Raw genomic sequence first — 20,164 nt, 5'->3', positions numbered from 1 at the left:
CTACTTCACTTTACCTCCAAAACAGGTTTGTAAATGTCCTAATAATATCAATAGCACTTGGCTACTCCGTAAGACTTACTTGGTAAGAATTGCAGTCAAAGCATATCTGACATCAAGTATGTGTTCTTCAATCAAAGCAGTGCTATTTTCATTTACACTAAAAATAAAGGGTAAAAGATAACATTTAGTTATCTACCTGTACTATATTTAATTTTTTTCCCTGTCACTAAAGCTTCTATAGTTTGACATTTGCTGACAGTGACTTTATACAAGGAGAATGAAAAGAATTATTGCCACTGTACAGTCAAGAGCAGCTTTCACAGAGCTACTAGCAGTCTGAACTCCATAAATGTAATGTGGTAGGAATTCTGACCTTTCCTTTAGCATTTCCTGTTTCCCCATATTTCAAATACAAGTGCAATATGTGAGCATACAGCAATGCTCACATCTATCATAGTTAAGGGTGCTCCCACATGTGCAAGAAGCTTGCTGGCATGGTAGAAACATCCAAAAACCTTCCCCTTCAACTATGCTTGCAGTAGAGTTGAAAGGCAAAAATTCCAGATTTAGCTGCCTAAAGTTAGTCAAATAAAATCTTTAGTTTCCTAAAATCAGTTTCCTGATTTTCAAAGATGCTGAGCACCTGCTCATTCCTTATTTTCCACACTTAAGGCCAGCTGTTGAGGTGCTAAACCGTAGGTTTAGATTCCTATCTTGTTTGAAAATGTTGACAAATGGGTTAAGTACAATTTTGTGCCGATTACCTGGGTATAAATATGGCCTCAGCTTTTTTTATTTTTAAAGGCTTGCTTGCCTTCCCCCCCCAACCTCCTAGAAAGCAGTCACAGACTTCCCCCGTCCCAAAAGAATAGGAAAGGACAGCAAAGGACTCTGAAAACGTGCTTTCCCAGACCCCAGTGAAGCGGGTGGAAGGAATTAGTACCCACCACACCTTGCCTCCCCAAAATCAATTGGGCCTCAACAAAAAAACCACTCGGCACACAGCTGGGCCTGTGTTTTTGAAAAAAGTATACACTATACACTATTTTCCCTACTGATGAAGAAGGGGTACTAGGTGTCCTGCAGGAAAAAGGGAAATCAGGACCCTGCTTAAGTAATAAATAAATTTGGTGGCTTTCCCATTCTCTATTTTCCAAAGAGAAAATAAATTATAATCCTCAGCAGGTAGGGGAATAGTTTGTACATACATGGATATTTCTAAACGAAGGGAGGGACGGATGAGTAGGGTTTCCATGGAACTGGCTCCCACAGGCTGTTTAATGGAGAAATATTAAGGAAATAGGTGGTGACTTATGTTTTCTCTTCTGTCTATAATATGACAGGTGGAAAAGGGCATTTCTTACTTTGTGACGTTAATAGTGATGTTCGCAGTCTGATCTGGAAATAAAGCTTCATCTAATTGCCAAATCACTGAAAAATATGCCTATTATGAAGAAAGAGATTATTAAACAAAAAAAGCAAAATGAACGTACAGGTCTGTCGCATCTTACGCTGGGGTTACATTCCGCAGTCAGTGCGTAAAGCAAAAATCGCGTATAGTCAAAATTACGTTGAGTGTAATGGTGGGCGGAATCACCCGCACTACAGGTACAGTATTAAAACTGTTATTTTTCTCTTTTTTGGTTTTTGCCGACCGCGTAAAGCTGAAATCGCACATGTTAAATGCGCGTAAGATGCGACAGACCTGTATGCAAATGTTTTTTTTTATTCTTGCTGTACTACTTTTAAAATACATTTAGTTAGATAGTTTTATTGTCCAAATTTCTCTCCAATATGTGGTACATATTACTATGTATAATAGAAAAACAGCCGAGAAACAGATATATGCAAATGGCTAGTGTGACAGTCAGGGTCCAGACACCCCATGGGGAGAATAGAGGGTTTAAACCCCTAAAAAGAAGCAGTTAAATCAAATGATTGCATACTATGTTATTTTACTGTAAAAGTATATCGAGTATGGTCTTTTACAGAAGCTTTTACTGTTCTGAAACTGATGGTCATCATGAGATACGTATAGAGACTATGGTTATGAATTTGTGTATATAGAGAACTGTGCTCATAAGCTTTGGCTCCACCTCACAGCAGGGAGGTGAGCAATCAGATAGGGAGAGGCACCTCCCAAGCCAGATGTTTACACAAAACCGGACTCAAGTAACTATTAATTGTACAGCCCAGGAACAGACAAATCATGGGTCATTAGAGTTTGTGGTAAAACACTGAGACAACTTGCAATTTCACACTTTTCAATATCTATAATGAACTGAAAAATAAAACTGCAAACCCTTTTAAAATAAAAGGTTTCAGAGTAACAGCCGTGTTAGTCTGTATCCGCAAAAAGAAGAACAGGAGTATTGTGGCACCTTAGAGACTAACAAATTTGTTAGTCTCTAAGGTGCCACAATACTCCTGTTCTTCTTTTTAAAATAAAAGGGGTTGAAGTGAAATCTATCTGGAGACAGGAAGAGCCTGTAGGTGGGAAGCTTTCTGTGAATGCTGGATTCGCCCCCCACCAAATGTAGTTAAGGGGTATTCTGAGAAACTGTTCAAAGGCAATAGGTAAATTGTATTAGAAAAAGGGTTTTTTAATCTAATATGGATGTTTAAAGCCTGAGGTTGCATCTTTATATTTACTGGGTCACTTGCATGTTTGCTATCTCACTATTTCATCTTTGAATCAGTGGGTTTTCTATGAAATAGACCGTTTGTTTATTTTTACTCCAAGCAGGTCTTTGTTGTGCAAACTGTGTGGGGACCAAAGTAAGATGGTATCTGTGGGGCTGATTTCACACCTTCGGAGGTGACAAACCAGGAGGGGAAAGTCTGTGTGTCGTGTCTGGTAGTTAAAAACCAGGGCCGGCTCCAGGCACCAGCCGAGCAAGCTCGTGCTTAAGGCGGCATTCTGCCCAATCCTAGGGCAGCACGGCTGCTTTTTTTTTCTTGGTTCAGTGCGGAGGAGGGGAGTGCCCTGCTGGGAGCGGGCTGCGCGTTCTGTCTGCCCCAGCCGGTGCCAGGTCTGTAGCAAGCCCGGCAGGGCAGCCCGCGTCCTTCACTCCCTGCCAACCGGAGCAGCGCCCCGCTGAAGCCCTGGCCACACCCCCTTCTCTCTCTCTCCCCCCTCTCCCTCCCCTTCTCCCATGCTAGCCGGGGCACGTCTGCAGTGCAGGGAGTCCCCCTGGCTCTGGCCGCCCCGCAGGTTTTTTTGCCCCCCCCCCCTGCTTTGCCACTCTGGCCGCGCCACAGGTTTTTGTTTGTTTGTTTGTTTTTTTGCTTGGGGCAGCAAAAAAGCCAGAGCCGGCCCTGTTAAGAACTCAGAAATTTAGGGAGACTCAGGACAGGAAGGGCTGTTGGTGTCAGGAGTAACTAAACGGCTGAAAGCCAGAGTGAGACCTGGTGCATGTGGGCAGGCTACTGGTGTAAGGGATCTGAGCCATAGCAGCACAGCATTAAGGCACCCCAAGGTTACAGGACACGCAGTGACAGAACACGTTACTGGCCTGGGTGATCCTCAAAATATCCCAGTCAGCTAGAGTGCTGACCTCCATACATGAGAGTTAGTTGAGGCTATGGCCTAGTTGCAAAGATAATGGTGCAAGAGCAGCTGTTGAAAATAGAACAAACACTGAGAACAGAGCTGGAAACAATGACATTTGACTTACCATTGTGTTTTTGAATATCGGGTGTCCAATCTTGCAGCCCATGGACGAGAGTAAATGTGCAGATGGTTTTGGCTGATCACAATGAATCACAGTAGAGGATGGCTGTCAAAATAGTAGGAATGCTTTTTAATATAGAAGCAAAACAGACTGGAAGATTCAACTCGTTCTGTTGTGCACTCCCACACGTAACATCAAGAGTTAGGTGTTCTGGAGATCACATGAGTTCTCCATTTAGGCACTGATAACATCACTGAGGCGTTCCGTTTATGGTTTCTTTTCAGGCCTCGTTTTAGGCATTTAGAGCAGGTATTTTCAATACAGGCTATGAGTCTCGTAAAAAAACCGCCTTTTATAGGCAGGCAAAATTGATTCAAGCTGCCAGAACACTTTATTTACATTAAACATGTTGGATTAGTGTGGTGGAGATAAACAACAAATACCCACATTTGACTGGTTTTAAAAAAAGTTCAAGTTACTCTATGGTCTCCATATATTGCAAAAGAAAAACACTGCAACGAACCCAACATACAGATTATAGCCTTGCCCTGAAGACAGTCCAGTCCTTCAAGACCTCCACTAACTCTGTCCCTTATAAGAATTGATAAAGTAATTTAAAAGTCTCATCAGTTTTAACTTGAAAAATGGGGAAACTAACTGACCCAGACTCTTTAGTTCTGGCTATATTTTAGCAATATCAAGCCCTTTGTGCTGCTGTAGTTTAATGCATTACAACACTACTCCCTTTTCAGCTGTTCCATTTTATGTATGCCATTGCTGAAAACACCCTGATACGGCTGGCTGACTCATGCAACATGAAGGCAGTGTTTGAATTTCATTTAAATTTTTTCATCATGCTGTAATTATGGCCTTAACATACTGAATAAGTCCAAAGCTTACACTAGCCCAAGATCTGTTCTCAGTAATTCTGAAACTAGGAAGTTAGTATTTGCTTTCAGTGTTCCTGAACTCAGAAATAACCTTCCCGTATACCCCAAACCTTAATTTAATCTGTTAACAGGAAGGGCCACTTGACTGGGACCAGAAAACGGCAGGAGGTCCAGGAATCTATGCTGAGTACCCTGTACCTCCTTGGGTTGGAGCTGGAGCTCAGTTGCCACCCACTGCAAGAGCTCTTGATACTGCCTGTAGACCTCAGGCAAGGATGGCGAAGACTGAATAACCCCCTCATCTAGCATCGGGAAGGATTCACCTGTCCGCACCACTAGTCCCAGCAGATTTGGATCAATTTTTTCTCTCTTGTACCCTGAAGAAGCTGGTTGGTGTCAGCAAAGAGAGGGTAGGTGGGATTCATGCAGAGATCTGGAGTGTCTAGCATAGGGATCCCATGGACTCCAATGATGCCAGTAGGAAGAGTCAACCGGTTGAGGGGGATCCCATGGCATTGGGTACCACTGGTCCCCTGGATAATCATATCTGGGTGGAGAACAGATCTAAGACCTTCTGGAGCCTCCAGCTCAGCAGACGAGGAGGTAGGCTCCAGTTCAAATCGGCAAGTCATCAGTACTGGTGGACGAATGCTTCGGCTGATGGAAATAGGGAATATTTCCATCTCCTCCCAGAGGTCTGTCTTGGAGTGCAGGAGGTTCCAATGGCTGGGACCGACAGATCCGGCGCATCCCTAGTTATGGTGGACAGCGGTTCCTTGCAGGGGCAGGCCAGCACCAGAGCAGAGTCTAAGTCTGTAGCTCCCAGACAGTGCTGATCCTTTGGTTAGTGCATCAGAACCCAAATTAGTACCAACGTATCCCTACTCTTTTGCGCCAGACCTTCATGCCCAAGAGGTCTGAGCAGACTTAAGTCCTTTGGAGTTGTGCACGAGGACTCGCCAGACTTGGACAGAATGGGGGAGGGATCTTTTAGTTTAGGAGCAGATTTTTCCTTGCGTTTGAGAGTGCTCCTTGCTCCTAATGAGAAGCCTATCAATTCTTAGCAGCTCTGGCCTCAGCTCCTGTGCTCAGGCTCAGAGGGGCGCTGCTCACTCACTGAGGCCATTGTACAAGTTGGTCGCCTTGGCCCAGGTCTGGGTCTCAAGGTTTTCTCCATGAGATGTTTCTTTAGTCAGAGCTCTTGAGAGGGAAGGAGCGACAAATGTTGCACTTAGCAGAGATGTGAGCCTCCCCAAGGCAGTATAGGCAACACTGGTGTTTATTGCTCACAGAGAAGGAACCAGGGCAGAAGATCCCTCTTAAATCGCTGGTCTCTGGCCATAGTCCTTGTTCACTGGGAAAAGCTCCCCAAGTCAGGGACTCGGGTAGGACTAATTTACACTAACTAGACAAATGAACACTACTAAGAATAATACAAAAATATTTACAGTATATACACAGGTTTTGAAGAATAAACACGGAAGTAGCTTCGGACACAGGATTCCAACTCAGGCCATGCTGCACTAAGAAGGAACTAGAGCAGCATTGGTCCCTACCACCCTGTAAACTCTCAGTTCAGAGCACAAGGAAAACAACTGGAGGCATGAACCAACGGACCCGACTTGCTAGAAATGTTATCTCAGTCAGGCACACGGTGTGCATGCATACCCACATATGGAATACATGTAGGGACCAACACTCGAAGAACTATCTGGATCTCAAATCACTAAAAGGTTCTGTACAGCCCATAAAAGAAAAAAATTCTCACAACATTTATCAGTAGTTAAATAGCCTCACTAGGAAAAGTGAGACGGGATGTTACATGAGTTGTTCAAAGTCCCAGCAAGTCAGAGGCAGTCGGGATTATAACTCAGAAGTTCCTGACTCCCAGTCCTGTCTTTAGTCCATTAGGCCACAGTGCTTCTGAAAGAAGTTTAATCATGCATAACTCCTGATAAAAGTATACAAGAGAGCCTTACCTATTTTTCTGTGTATGATGTGTCTTATTGATCATTGATTTATTACTAAAGCACCTATAGATGAGCTTTACATCTTACCACTGGCCAAAGAGACATCCTTGGAAAATAAGCATTTATTTCAAGAGAATTTTCCTGGGCAGTGAGTGAATAACAATGGATTCTGACCCTGGCTGTTCCTTACCATCCTGGTTTTGAACCAGACAGCCACTTCATGATCTCACCTCTGGGATCATCTTTTTAAACTGTAGATTTCTAGGGTATTTCAAGACCAGGGTTGTCATGTAGGAGTCATCTCCGCTGTTAACTAGAGAAATGTCCATGGTCAGCTCCTTGGTGTCCCCCACCACTAATTTCTTCCTATAAGCAGGCATGAGACATAAAACAGATGGGTTATACTTTATCAATGTTAATGTAACAAAGGGAGACAAAAAACAAATTATTTTAACAAAGTCCATATGTCATTTTATAGCAATACCAAGAACGAAATCTGTATAATAAAACCATTTCAACTCACTGAGTCTGACTTCTCAAGGTTAGGTTCGCAGCACAGATGGCTTTGTTATTACAATCCTTCTTGTAAGACAGCTGAAATTAGAGAGAGGAGTGGGAGTCACTGTGATGGAGTCAGACTAGTTGGTCAGAACTCTGGTTTTAATGGGACTTTTTCCCCCCTCTTTTTTTTTTTTTTCCTCTGGGAGGCAACATATTAAAAACCACGTACACTCACATGTACAAGAACGCTTTCCCCAAAACCAGGGATTCACATAACCCTATCTAAGGGGCAAAGCTGGAGTTGAAGAAACCTCTAGCAGTGACTCACTAACAGGTTGCTATTGAATTATGATGGGATTGCCAGAAAAAGGACTAATGGGAGGATTCACAGCAACATGAAATGCCTTCAATGGTGACAAGGTCAGCATTCTGAATATTTCTTCTGGGTCCCTTCGCAATCCAGCATTCTCAGCACATTAGAAAGAGATGCTAGTTGTTAACCCTTCCATTCGTCCACTAGGAGTCATCTGAACCATTCTGTGGCTGAATCGTGTAAGTTACTTTTTTATTATTCCCCTTTCATTGCTGAAATATTATTCTAGTTTTTTAATCAGTCTGACCATATTATTTGACTTACTCTCTCCCTATCTCAATTTATTTAAATGCAAATATCACTTTCTTACAAGGTACAGAGATGAAAAAAAATAAAAACTAGAAAAGTTAATTTCTAGAAATGCCATACAAGTTTCAAAATTAAAGTTTCATATGTTCAAGTCAGTTCCAAACACACTGCATGTTTTACAGATGAGACTGATTTGATTTTTCTGGAAGAACCAAATCAGGGGAAATGGCCAGTATTTTTTAATCAGCAATTTGATCCTCCAATATAAATCTAGCATCTATAGCTGATACTGCCATAGCAGTCCAATGATAATTAACCATTAGTGATGGGTGCTTTGGTTGCTAGCAAATCAGTCTATCACCACTACCACAACTCAGATGATCAAACTGAACAGTAATATACTACTACGTAATGTATCAGAGGGGTAGCCGTGTTAGTCTGAATCTGTAAAAAGCAACAGAGGGTCCTGTGGCACCCTGGTCTGTTAGTCTCAAAGGTGCCACAGGACCCTCTTTTGCTTACTACGTAATGGTAAATGAGCACTCATTGCAAAGTATTGCCCTGATTCATCTAGATGGCATAGTTATTAGATATTGATTTGTGACTGGAGTTATCCATATTAATAAACAGGAAAATGCTGCCTCATCGTAGAGCTTTGCTGCATTTGTCAGAAACTGATTTAAATTCCAGACTGACTAGTTTCAAAAATAGAGCTAAATTAGCTAATAAGAATTTCCCCGCTCATAAAATATAAACGAGAGACCATGATACTAAAACCAGCTAATTAGAAGCTGAAACGCCCGAATTCTGATTTAGATTTTTTTCAAAATATAATTTAGAAGATATTTTAAAATACCTCTTTTAAAATAGAAAATTGTACCACTTTGTTAATGCAGAAATCTTCATTCAAAGAATAGCTCTTAATAATACTACATAATATAGAGCTTTATATCTGCAAAAGCACTTCACAAACAAACTAATGACTCCTCACCACCTTTTCAATTGAGTTGGGTTCTGTCCCCATTTAGTAAATGGGTAAACTGAGGCACAGAGAAGGAAAGAACAGTTACTCACCTTCTCGTAACTGTTGTTCTTCGAGATGTGTTGCTCATATCCATTCCAATTAGGTGGGTGCATACACAGTCGTCAAAAAGATTTCCCTCAGCAGCGCCCGTTGGGTCAGCTGTGGAGCCCCCTGGAGTGGCACCTCCATAGCGCTCTATATATGACTCTGCCAACCTGGCGCCTCCTCAGTTCCTTCTTGCCGGCTACTCCGACAGGAGGGGAAGGCAGGTGGGTACTGGAATAGATATGAGCAACACATCTCAAATAATAAGTTACAAGAAGGTGAGTAACCGTTTTTATTTCTTCGAGTGATTGCTCATGTCCATTCCAATTATGTGACTCCCAAGCCTTACCTAGGCGGTGGGGTCAGGGTTATGGAATCGCTGATTGGAGCACCGTTCTGCCGAAAGCTGCATCATCTCTGGCATGCCAGATGATGGCATACTGAGAGGGGAATGTATGCACTGAGGACCGAATCGCTGCCCTGCAGATTTCTTGTATTGGGACCTGGGCCAGGAACCCCGCTGACAAGGCCTGTACCCTCATGGAATGTGCCGTAAGTGCCGGGGCTGGGACCTTGGCCAGCTCGTAGCATGTGCGGATGCAGGACGTGATCCAGGAAGATATTCTTTGAGATGAGACCAAGAGTCCTTTCATCTGGTCTGCTACCCCTACGAACAGCTGGTTGAACTTCCTGAACGGCTTAGTGTGCTCGATGTAGAATGCTAGTGCCCGCTGAACACCCAATGAGTGTAGCCTCTGCGCTTGACTACTGGCATGAGGCTTAGGAAAGAAAACGGGCAGTCTTGACTCATGTGAAAATGTGACACAACCTTAGGAAAAAAGGCTGGGTGAGGCCTAAGTTGCACCTTATCCTTGTGTAAGACCATGTAAGGTGGGTCAGAGGTGAGGGCCTTCAACTCAGACACCCTGCGTGCTGAGGTAATGGCGACCAGAAGAGATACTTTGTACGATAGATGGAGGAGGGAGCAAGTCACTATCGGTTCAAACAGGGGCCGCATTAGATTGGACAGGACCAAGTTCAGGTCCCGCACAGGGACTGGCCATCTAATCTGGGGATGGAGGCGTTCCAGGCCCTTGAAAAAACGTCCCACCATGGGGTTGGCAAATACGGAGCATCCAGATACTCCTGGGTGGAAAGCCGAGAGAGCAGAGAGGTGTACCTTGATGGATGCTGCTGCCAGGCCTTGTTGATTTAGGTGTAGGAGGTTTTCTAGGGTGAGTGGGATAGGCACCTGGATTGGAGGTGTGTGATGCTGGGCACACCAGCAAGTGAACCTTTTCCACTTAGCTAGATAAGCGGCCCTGGTGGATGGTTTCTTGCTGCCAAGTAGGACCTCCCGTACAGGTTCCAAACACAGAAGCTCCATGGGGTTTAACCATGAAGCTTCCAAGCCGTGAGATGGAGGGACTGGAGGTCCAGGTGGAACAGGTGACCATGGTCCTGAGTCATCAGGTCGAGATGGAGTGGCAACGCAATCGGGGCGTCCACTGACAGTTCCAAGAGCGTGGTGTACCAGTGTTGTTGATGCCACGGCGGGGCCACCAGGATTACTTCCGCTCTGCCCCTGTGGACCTTGAGAAGAACCATGTGCATGAGAGGGAATGGGGAAAAGGCATACAACAGGCGGCCACCCCAGGGTAGCAGAAATGTGTCCATGACCGAGCCTGGGCTGTGATTCTGGGAGGAGCAAAACATTGGGCACTTCCTGTTGCTGTGGGTGGCGAACAGATCGACCTGGGGAAACCCCCACCTTTGGAAGATGGAGTGTATGATGTCCAACCCCTTACAGTAGTGCTCGGAAACCACCTGAGGCCTTGAATGATGTTTGACATGACTTGAAATTGCGTCTGCGGCAGAAACGCTCTTGCCTGCACCGAGTCCAGCACCGCCCTGATGAACTCTATTCTCTGGGTTGGTGATAAGGTTCACTTGTTCACATTGAGGAGGATGCCCAATTTCTCAAAAGTGGATCTGACAAACTGGACCTGAGATTCCACCTGCTCCCTGGTGTGCCCCCTGAGCAGCCAGTCGTCGAGGTAGGGCTATCGCTGCACCTGTCTCTTGCGAGGGAAGGCGGCTACAACTGACCAGCACTTGGTGCTAAACTAACTAAGGAAAACAAACACTAAATAAATAGAGCTCGGGAAACAAGGAGCGCTTTCTGAACAAGACGCCACAGTTCCAATGACCGTCACTGGCGGCAAGAAGGAACTGAGGAGGCGCCGGGTTGGCAGGGTCATATACAGAACTCTATGGAGGCGCCACTCCAGGGGCCTCCACAGCCGACCCGACGGGTGCTGCTAGGGAAAAAGTTTCTGACATCCATGCACGCGGTGCGCGCACACCTAATTGGAATCGATATGCGCAATCACTCGAAGAAGAACATCACTTGTCCAAAGTTACACTGTGAGTCAGTGGCTGAGTTGGGAAAAGAACCCAGGGACTAGATTTTCTCCATACTGGATATGGGTAACTCTTTGGGGGAAAATTGGGCCCCTGCAAGTACCTTTTTCAAGTCTCTGTAGGTCATATTGCCTTTAGCCAGGGGTAGGGAAAAGACATGCACTTGCTAAGAAAAGCACAATGCCAAGGCTTCTTATGATAAAGGCTTTGAATATTGGGGAGCGAGAGGGCCAGTTGCTTCTAGGAATGTATTTTATTACCTGAAAATAGGCCTCAGGTTCCTGGTATTTATCAAGTATGGGAGCTGGATGATCCATGTTCTCGTTGCTATTAGAGAGCTGGTAGCTGACTTTGAGAGTAATGCTAGAGAAACAGTCATAATCACACGGCTGTAATAAAACAAAAATAAGAAACATGTGTAGGCATGACAGGTATATGGGGCTGTTAGAATGTAAAGTAGTGTTTGTACATCAGTGACTCTTTGTATAACTGGCCTATATCCTAACATGTAACTTTCCAAATGCCATTAGACAACAAAGCACAGAGGAGCGAAAAGCCAGAAATGTCTGTTTGCTTCAGTTCTTAAAATCCTTATTTCTAACAGACATGACGTTTCACTTGACCAACATTCCAATATCCCAGAATTCCAGGCATAGCCTTGGAATTAAATTTTCCTGTTCAGTTACTCAGAGCTTCCCTTATTCATCAAGTGTTGCATGAAAGCTGTAGCAGTCAGCTGAAACCTATGCAAAATTATGCTGGAGTCCTGCCTGCTTCCAGTTACTTAATGGAGGAAGAAGGTGGGGGGGAAATATAACACCGAGCACTTGTATAGCACTTTTCATACATAGATCTCCAAGTAATTTAGAAAGGTATGTAAGTGTCGTTAGTTCTCTTTTACAAACTGAAGCATGAAATGTTGATCTGATTCAAACCAGATCCCACTGGAGTCAGTGGCAGAGCTGGGAATAATCATATGTACCATCCTTTGTCTACACCACACGACCTCCTACATCTCTTAGAGTTACAAGTGCGACACACGGCTCCAAGAAGGAGCTGTTTCCCCTTGGCTGTTTTGCTTAGAACCTGAAAGCAAGTTTAGCTGAAAAAATTAACCTCCATCCCTTCACAATCCATCTGCTGCTTCAAGATAGGTTCATTCTGAGGCAGATTCCACACTTAGCCCTTTCTGTTCTGTTCTGTTTTTTTGTTTTGTTTTGTTTTCTGGAGCTTTATGTGGAGAGAGCTCCCAGGAGAGGTACCACAACTGTCTCCTCAAAAGAGATGTGCAATGCAGGGGTGGCATCATTCACTGTGGTAGAAGTGACTCCATCCCAGCTTCAGAGCTAAGTGCCTAAATCACTTACCAGTATGTTGAGCAGCAGCTCAGCACACACAGGTCCATTGGCCTGCTTTTCTTGGCTCAATGTGGACTTCTGATCCTCAAAATGGGCTCTCTTCTTCTTCATCCTCACATCCAAGTCCACAGTGTAGCGAATGGGTAAGTGCCAAGTCTCTGGAAGCACAGATTGGGATTTTTTTTTTAAATTCAGAGACACCCTTCATGGGATCAATGAAACTAAAGTCTGTGAACAAAGTGCAATCAGAGCTCTAAATTGTATGGGGAAAAAGTGATGCCCACAAACCATGGGAAATAGATGCACTATTAGGTTTAGGCACGTTGCTACAGGAATCTTAAAGGTTTAGACTCAAAGACACAAGCTGAAGTAGGAATTAAAGGATTAAAGATGCATGAAACAAATTACCAAACGTGCTAAACTGAGCAACGGGATGAAATGGTTACTCACCCTGTGCAGAACTTCTAGATTTGTCCCTCTATGGGCGTTCCACTCTAGGTGCACTAGTGCCCCTGTGCCTAAGTGGCACATCCATAGGGCACTACCCAAAGAACTTCTTGCTTTGTGTGGGGCGTCAAGCTGCTGCCAAGTGCACCTATCACAGCTGCACCTCCGGGATGTGAGGGATAAGCAATCACGAAGGATTGGTGGGATAACAAGTAGTACAGCAACTTAGCGCCACATTCTCTACTGGAATAACCAGGTGCAACTTCCCCAGCCACAATAGAGCTGCATCTGCTTACGCCAGCAGCGAATTTGGCTCCTTGATTTTTAGCAAGAGAAATTATTTCTCTTCATTAATTGTATATTGGAATGTGGCCCTGAAACATTATACATCTACGGTACAGAACAGCCTCTAGAGTCAGTCCCAAATCCTCATGACAGCCCCGGCCTGCAGCTTATGGTCTCATTATTATTCATATTTCATTACCTTGCGGGGATACTTCTAAAGGTGAGCTCATATTAAAGCACAGTTCTGCAGTAATGATGCTATTGTTATGGAAAACGAATATTCCCTCCGGGGTGAATCTCATAGTGACATTAAATCTGACAACTGGTCTGGAGCTAGAGGGAAAGAACAGGAACGGATAAGCAAGTAGACAAGATGAACATAAGTATAATTTCCAGACTGATGCTTTACAGGGGAAACATGCCAGGAGCACCTCTCAACAAGGAGCAAAGGTTGTAAACTGGCTCTGTACTATTTCACTTGATAGTCTCTGCCTTCTTGAAATCTCAACAGACCAACAGCGCTCGGCCAGACTGGTCTATTTCTAACATTTCCAGCTTTGGCTGGAATGTCAAGAATGCAGTGAAATCTCAAAATCCAAAGGAACAGACGATCTGAACCCACCAACACTGTGGGCGAAGAGTTTCAAAACTGGGTTTCCATTTTTGTACCTGTAATTGAATTGCAGGTGTAAATCTGGGTACTTGTACCTCTTCCAGGTTTCTAGGGCAACTCACATAGATATTGGTGCAAATTCTCTAATTTTCATGTGCAGTTCATTTTCCAGGAGCAAAAATGCAGGTGCAAATTAAACCTCATGCCTTGTGAAATGTACCCACCCCCCTTAAGATCATTTAGATCTCTAGGTACTGACTGAAGTCTGTAAGCTATTTACATGTCTAATGGACCTAAACTGCACCTGCAGGATTGTGAGCATAAAGATAGGGGCCAGTGAAGCCCTACATTACAATTGATTCAAGTTTAGTAACTTGTTCTTTCTGCATTGGAAGTTCAAAGGCAGAAAGTTTCTAACTTAACCTAAAGCCTTTACATAACAGAGAAAGATTTAGGAAACTTTTTTATCAACAGAATAACTAATATATGTCCCAGTGATACTTTAAACAATAATGGAACCACTAAACAACATCTAGGGTACAGGTGCAATCTCTACCTACCGGAGCACAGTTACATTTCCAAACGATCCCACTGTGATATCTATGAGACCATCATCAGTGAAGTCAAAACCACCATCAATGGACTGTCCAAAATATTGGAGGCCTGGAGCAACTTCAGCTGCTCTTATCCTCTGTGGGAGGAAAAGATCAACACATTTAAGATGGGATATTTCTCCAGTTAACATGGGACTGCTCTGAGTGACACCCTGTGATATTTTTGACATATCCAGGATAGGGAACTAACCACTTAAGAATGGTCCTACTGGGTCTGACCATGGGTCCATCTAGCCCAGTATCCTGTCTTCCAACAGTGGCCAGTGCCAGGTGCCCCAGAGGGAATGAACAGAACAGGTAATCATCAAGTGATCCAGCCCCCGTCGCTCATTCCCACTTTCTGCAACAACGAGTCCGGTGGCACCTTAAAAACTAACAGATTTATTTGGGCATAAGCTTTCGTGGGTAAAAAAAACACTTCTTCAGATGTACTTCCTGCAACGGACAGGCAGACTTGCTAATGGAGGGTGTTTAGTCAGTAGGTGTGGAAGCCACATCCTCAAGTGAGCACTTTAGAATCATAGATCCATAGGGTTAGAAGGGACCGCAAAGGAAATCTAGTCTAACTCCCTGCCAAGATGCAGGGCTTTGCCAGCCAGCTGAGCTTAAGCAGCAGCTCTGCTGAGTCAAGCCTACAGAGTCTCTTTCACACAAGTCACCTGGCACACAACTTCACGTTTCTCACCCATGCCTCCAATCTGCACTCACCATCAGTGGAGTATCTTTTGATCCACATACAATGAGATTTTTGAGTACCAGTGATATACTGTGGTATCTGCAGCATTTCTGGTAAGAGGGAACTGCAAACCTGAGAATGAGTTGCGTCTGGTGGCTCATGAAAATTAGCAAATTCAAGCTGGTTTCAGATTAAAAGAAAAAGCCCCAGTGCTTTTATCAAGCAAGCCACTTCTTTTTTCAAGGCTGATTCACTGTTTAATTGGTAATAAGGTGATTTTCCAGAGTAAAAGGAACTGCTCGTGCAAGAAGTGGAAAACCAGGCTGGATAAAAGCATGGGTTAGATTGCCAAAACACCCCTGTGATGCAGGAATTATTAACATGCCCATTTTCGAGATGGGTAAATCGAGGCACGGGGCGGCCAGGTGACTTGCTCATAGCTGCACAGAGTGTCAGAAATTAAAATAGAATGCAGGAGTCCTGACTCTGAACCCTCTACCACAAGAACATGCTCTTCCCCCTACCTCACATTTAACCCTCATTGCACATACAATTCACACAGGACTCCTCCCTACCTGAGAAAAGGTGCTCCTGATCCCATTCTTATCACCATTATAGATGTAAATGCTGCCAAAGGTAGAAGAATCCGAAAGTCGATCCTCAAGGGGGGCTCCAACTGCAATGTCCGCATATCCATCCCTACTGATGTCCCCAATGCTGGCCACAGTAAACCCAAACCTTGCAAAAGGAGATGGTGTCTGGACACTTAAGTGTCCTACCCAGGAGAAGTAACCATTCTGAAAAACAGCCAAGAGGTTATTCCTGCTGCTCCTGAAAGCAGGTTGTTGTTTTTTGAATGGTAAGGATCGAAGGTGAACAACAAAGCTTTAAACAATAAATTAAAGAATTCCTCTGAAGGTCTACTATTGGAGTCAATGAGAGCAGGAGCCGGGGTACATCTGCACTCTTACAAATAAAAATAACCAAAACATTGGAAATCAGCTGCTCCTACACTCCTCACCAACATCCAAACACTACATATCCACCGTAGGATTTTATACTGCCTCTCATCTCCATAGTATCTGAGTGCCTTCCAAGTAAAAGCAATAGCCAATTCCCCAAGTCTGCAGTCTGCTCTACAGTAGCTGAGAACGTCACATTCCCCAGACTGCTTCATAGAATAAGCCTCAATGTATGTGGGGGGTGCATTACTTGGCTTTTGACAGATGTCTTGAACGTGCTGTGAGGCCACCAGCTGCTTTCAGCCACTCTAGAAGTACCCGACGCAAGTTTCATTAGCTGCTTCTGACGCGGTGCTGAACATGGTTTGTCTGGGTCTACATTTTCAGTTAAACTGTGTTCAGTTCTGGTTCAGCTAAAGCTATCAGCAGCAATAGGTCACCTTCCTAGTGTAGACAAGGCTTAAGTAGTGTCAGCAATGTCATCAGCACTTGCAAGGTATACACAGAACACCAGGGCTCAGTGAGAAAACAAAGGAGGAAGTGATTGTCGAATATTTTGTTTTAAAAAGTATATGTATTAGTCTAGGCTAATCAATCCCGTGTTCTATTACTGATTTGCCAGTTTCAACAATTTTTCTTTTTAAACAAGAGTTTTGCATTCACTCATAAAGTTTGGTTTCAGTTTAGTTTCTCTTTAATAGCTCAGTAGGTACAGCATCTTTTATAACACTGGATTTCAAAGCAGAGATGTAGCATGAACCATCTTCCTGAACTGTATGCTGTGCATCTTGTACACGAACTGAGCAGGTGGGCATGCCCACTGATCTACTTTTGGGGAACTCCCCTGGAAGCCGTTCCAACAGCAGTTGACATGTACATTAATTTAAAACAATCATTATAAGGAATGCTGTTTCACAGAGTGGTTATGGGGGATGGAAAAAAATGGCTACAAAATAATCAAAATAGAAAGATGCTTCATTCTATGGGACAGGGTCCATAACAATAGGTGGGATGGGAGATGGAAACAATTTCACAAACTTCTATTTCTCATCATGCTGTGTAATAAATCTACACCAGGTCACAAAGATATCGCCATTTCTATTCCAGAGTTTCTCTTTCACAGTCCAGTAAATGAGACAGGACTGATCATTCTGTGGTCTTCTGATACAACAAGACAGTCCACGAGTTATGCATGGGCACCAAATGGATATAATTGAGAGATTATACAGGGAAAGCACCAAGGATAAGGGTTTTATTTGTCACCACTAGCATGTGGTAACAGAAGTATTTCAAGGAACTGGTGGGAAAGCTCCCACCAAGTCAGAACTGCTGAAGTCAGTGTCTTTACCTGAAGCCGATACACATAAACTCTTCCTTCTTCCCCATAGATGTGATAAAGCGGGGCTCCCACAAGAAGGTAGTCTGTCTCCCCATCCTGGTTCACATCCACAGAGCAGAGTTCAGAGCCAAAATAAGACCCAACCTGCGCCCCAGATAGAGAGTCAGGTTTTACACTGGAATTCTCAACGAACAATAACTTCATAATAATAGCCTTCTCTGGTGCCCTTTGCACCTGTCAGGGTGCTTTACAGAACTACAGATTTCTGCATAGTCATCTGTCCCTCTGTCTATATAGGGATCATTTCATGACTCCTATTATCACAATGCAGGCATCTTTGAGGAGGGCCCCAGTAACCGGAGTAACAGCACCAGTATCACTATCTAACAATTTCACAACGGGCAGTGGAGGATACCTTTTCCAGTCGGAGTGACTGGAGTTTTTTTTTTTTTTTTTGAGGGGTCAGGTATCAGAATGCAATGATAGTCTAACCCCACTTATCTGAACTTCTTTCAAACCTCCCTCTTATCCAAACTGGGCTCACATCCTTTCCCCAGTTGTTTCCCTCAGCTATCTACAACACCAGTTGTCTGAATTTTTCTAACATCCCCAAAACTTTATGGATGATCTGCCTCTAGAAGAATGCAGGGGAAGTTCTGATTAGAGGAAGCACATGCTGAAAAATGGTCTGTAATGGCTGCATTGCAATAAAGACATGTGGAGTCCATCTATTTCCACCGTACTTAGTGCTTTGTCAACCCACTTGATTGGCAAAGACTGAGCAAAGCATGGGTACCTGATCTCCTTGTAGGATTTGCTTTGAGCCATCTTTCTTAAACACCAGCACTTTCCCTGTCATGCTGTGCTTCGGAGCTCCAGCAACATACCAGGCACCGTCTTGTGCATTCACCACAGCCACGCTGTACCCTGTGCATTGAGACAATGAGCAGAAATGACACATGATCAATACAATGCTTTATCGCTGAGCCAAAAATCCAATGACACACACTTTGGATCTGGGGTTTTATCTTGGCCCATCACAGGTAATGAAATTCACATCTAGATCTGGAGCAGGAACCAAAAATCCACAAAGTTTGAGGCTGTGGTGGGGTCCACGGTTTTGGTCTGATACCATCTCACTTAAAAGACTGAGTAGGAAATAACAGGAGATGGTAACTTGTCTGAGAGAAAAAGCCAACAAAGCTCGTAAGTCATCCCTTTTAACAGCTTGTGATGCCTGGTCTCTTGATTGAATTTGAAGCCACAGTGCCCCAACGGGCAACAACAACTGTCGCACCAGCGTGTAAATGGCTCTGCAGTAGCAACACTCAACAAAATTTTGAACACATCCCTAGCATTTAATCACAGATCCTGAATGGTTATCTGAAATATACACATGTTGGTCCTGGCTTTAATTGCCTCTGGAGGATAACAGGTTAAAAAGCCATCATGAAGGTGAAGGAAGCAATATTCCCTGTGGGATGCAGAAAAAGAAAGTTCATGGGGTTTATGTGACAGGGAGAAGATAGGACAAGCATTATTATGCGGGTATATAAGAGACACAGTCCAGGGCACCTAAAACTAAATGGAGAGATTTTTGAAGCTAAGTCAAATATCAGGAGGTACAGGACTCACGATGCTATAAAGAACTTGTGTTAATAAGCAAAAATTTTACATCATTCCAGGCCAAGATTTGTAATGATTCAGAAGCTGTTTGCTCTCCAGTATCTGCTGCACATGAAATATTTACCCATAGGCTCCAAAAAAATTCCAATCATTCTGAGAGTCGTTATACAGTAAACATATGCATATTAACAAGATGCAAACGATGCCATGGTGTATAATGATGTATCAGTGATAATGACCACTATGCTGCTGGGTAAGAGGGAAAGTGCTTCCCCCGGAGTCCCTTTCCCAGCTGCAGGAAATAAAGATCCAGCCAGTTCCTGTGAGATTTGCTGTTCTTAATGCTTTCAACGCTGGCACATTGTCCACTAAACACCATCCACACATTGGTATATTTGGCCTGAACCTCCTCCCATTAACTATACTGGGAGCAGGATTGGATCCACCACCTAATCAGATTGTCCCTGGGGTGGCGGCGGGTGCTATTTACCTAGGTAGCCGTATTTTGCTTCTTTTGCTTCTTTAGATTCGTTCAGGAAAGTGGCCATCTTGGTTACCCAATCGTACAGCAGAACTCCACCGGACCAGTCATAGGCCCCCACAGCTCCAACCAGTATGTGCTGCTGCAGAGTTCACATAGGGAAAGATAGAAGAGAGGAATGAATGATACTCGTTTGCTTCTCTCTCGCACCTTGTGCCCAAGGATCTCAAAGCACTTTAGCAAAGATCAGTGTTTTCAGCCCCACTGCTCCCCCAGGAGCTAGACTGGCACTTCTATCCCCATTCCATAGAGGGGAAATCTGAGGCACACAGAGGTGAGGCAATCTACCCTATGATCAGATAAAAACCAGCAGTGTGGGAAACAGAGTCTAGATCCCCCCTGACTCTGAGGTGTCTGCATGAAATAGAGTTAATTTTGGTAACGATACAGCAGTTACTATCACGTAGGAGCTGATATGTGCATTAGACACTGAAATCAGATATACCAGCTAGCGAGCACATACAAGTGAAATCTTTATGTAATCAAGGGGTACCAGTGAAACAGGCTCCGGTGCGCAATGGGGATTTGACTCTTTTGGTTCTCAAACTGTAGC

The 20,164-nt window shown here is 44.0% G+C and overlaps 1 protein-coding gene across 19 annotated transcripts in view; it reads right to left on the bottom strand.

Annotated features, from left to right (window-relative positions):
• The window catches only part of ITGAE (integrin subunit alpha E), a 96,553-nt gene that overhangs the window by 17,136 nt on the left and 59,253 nt on the right, over nt 1–20,164 (bottom strand). For 15 of the 19 annotated variants that reach the window (XR_010593781.1, XM_065572913.1, XM_065572922.1 and 12 more), the window contains 13 exons: nt 19,561–19,693; nt 18,241–18,371; nt 17,454–17,588; nt 15,719–15,940; nt 14,414–14,544; nt 13,440–13,573; nt 12,518–12,666; nt 11,411–11,539; nt 7,058–7,128; nt 6,765–6,900; nt 3,678–3,779; nt 1,365–1,444; nt 80–157 (listed from right to left, as the gene is read on the bottom strand). Coding sequence is in view for 17 of the 19 variants with exons in the window: in XM_065572913.1 (XP_065428985.1) it covers nt 80–157; nt 1,365–1,444; nt 3,678–3,779; nt 6,765–6,900; nt 7,058–7,128; nt 11,411–11,539; nt 12,518–12,666; nt 13,440–13,573; nt 14,414–14,544; nt 15,719–15,940; nt 17,454–17,588; nt 18,241–18,371; nt 19,561–19,693 (1,631 nt within the window). In the remaining 2 variants the exon portion in view is untranslated. Of the gene's footprint in view, nt 1–79; nt 158–1,208; nt 1,274–1,364; nt 1,445–3,677; nt 3,780–6,724; nt 6,901–7,057; nt 7,129–8,755; nt 8,958–11,410; nt 11,540–12,517; nt 12,667–13,439; nt 13,574–14,413; nt 14,545–15,718; nt 15,941–17,453; nt 17,589–18,240; nt 18,372–19,560; nt 19,694–20,164 lie in introns of those variants that run through there. The other 4 variants (XM_065572924.1, XR_010593782.1, XM_065572926.1 and 1 more) reach the window with 4 other exon arrangements.

The sequence above is a fragment of the Chrysemys picta genome, chromosome 19, assembly GCF_011386835.1.
Source record: "Chrysemys picta bellii isolate R12L10 chromosome 19, ASM1138683v2, whole genome shotgun sequence".
Taxonomy (NCBI): domain Eukaryota; kingdom Metazoa; phylum Chordata; order Testudines; family Emydidae; genus Chrysemys; species Chrysemys picta.
Note: the sequence above shows the minus strand (reverse complement) of the source record. Positions and strands in the feature narration are given on the sequence as shown.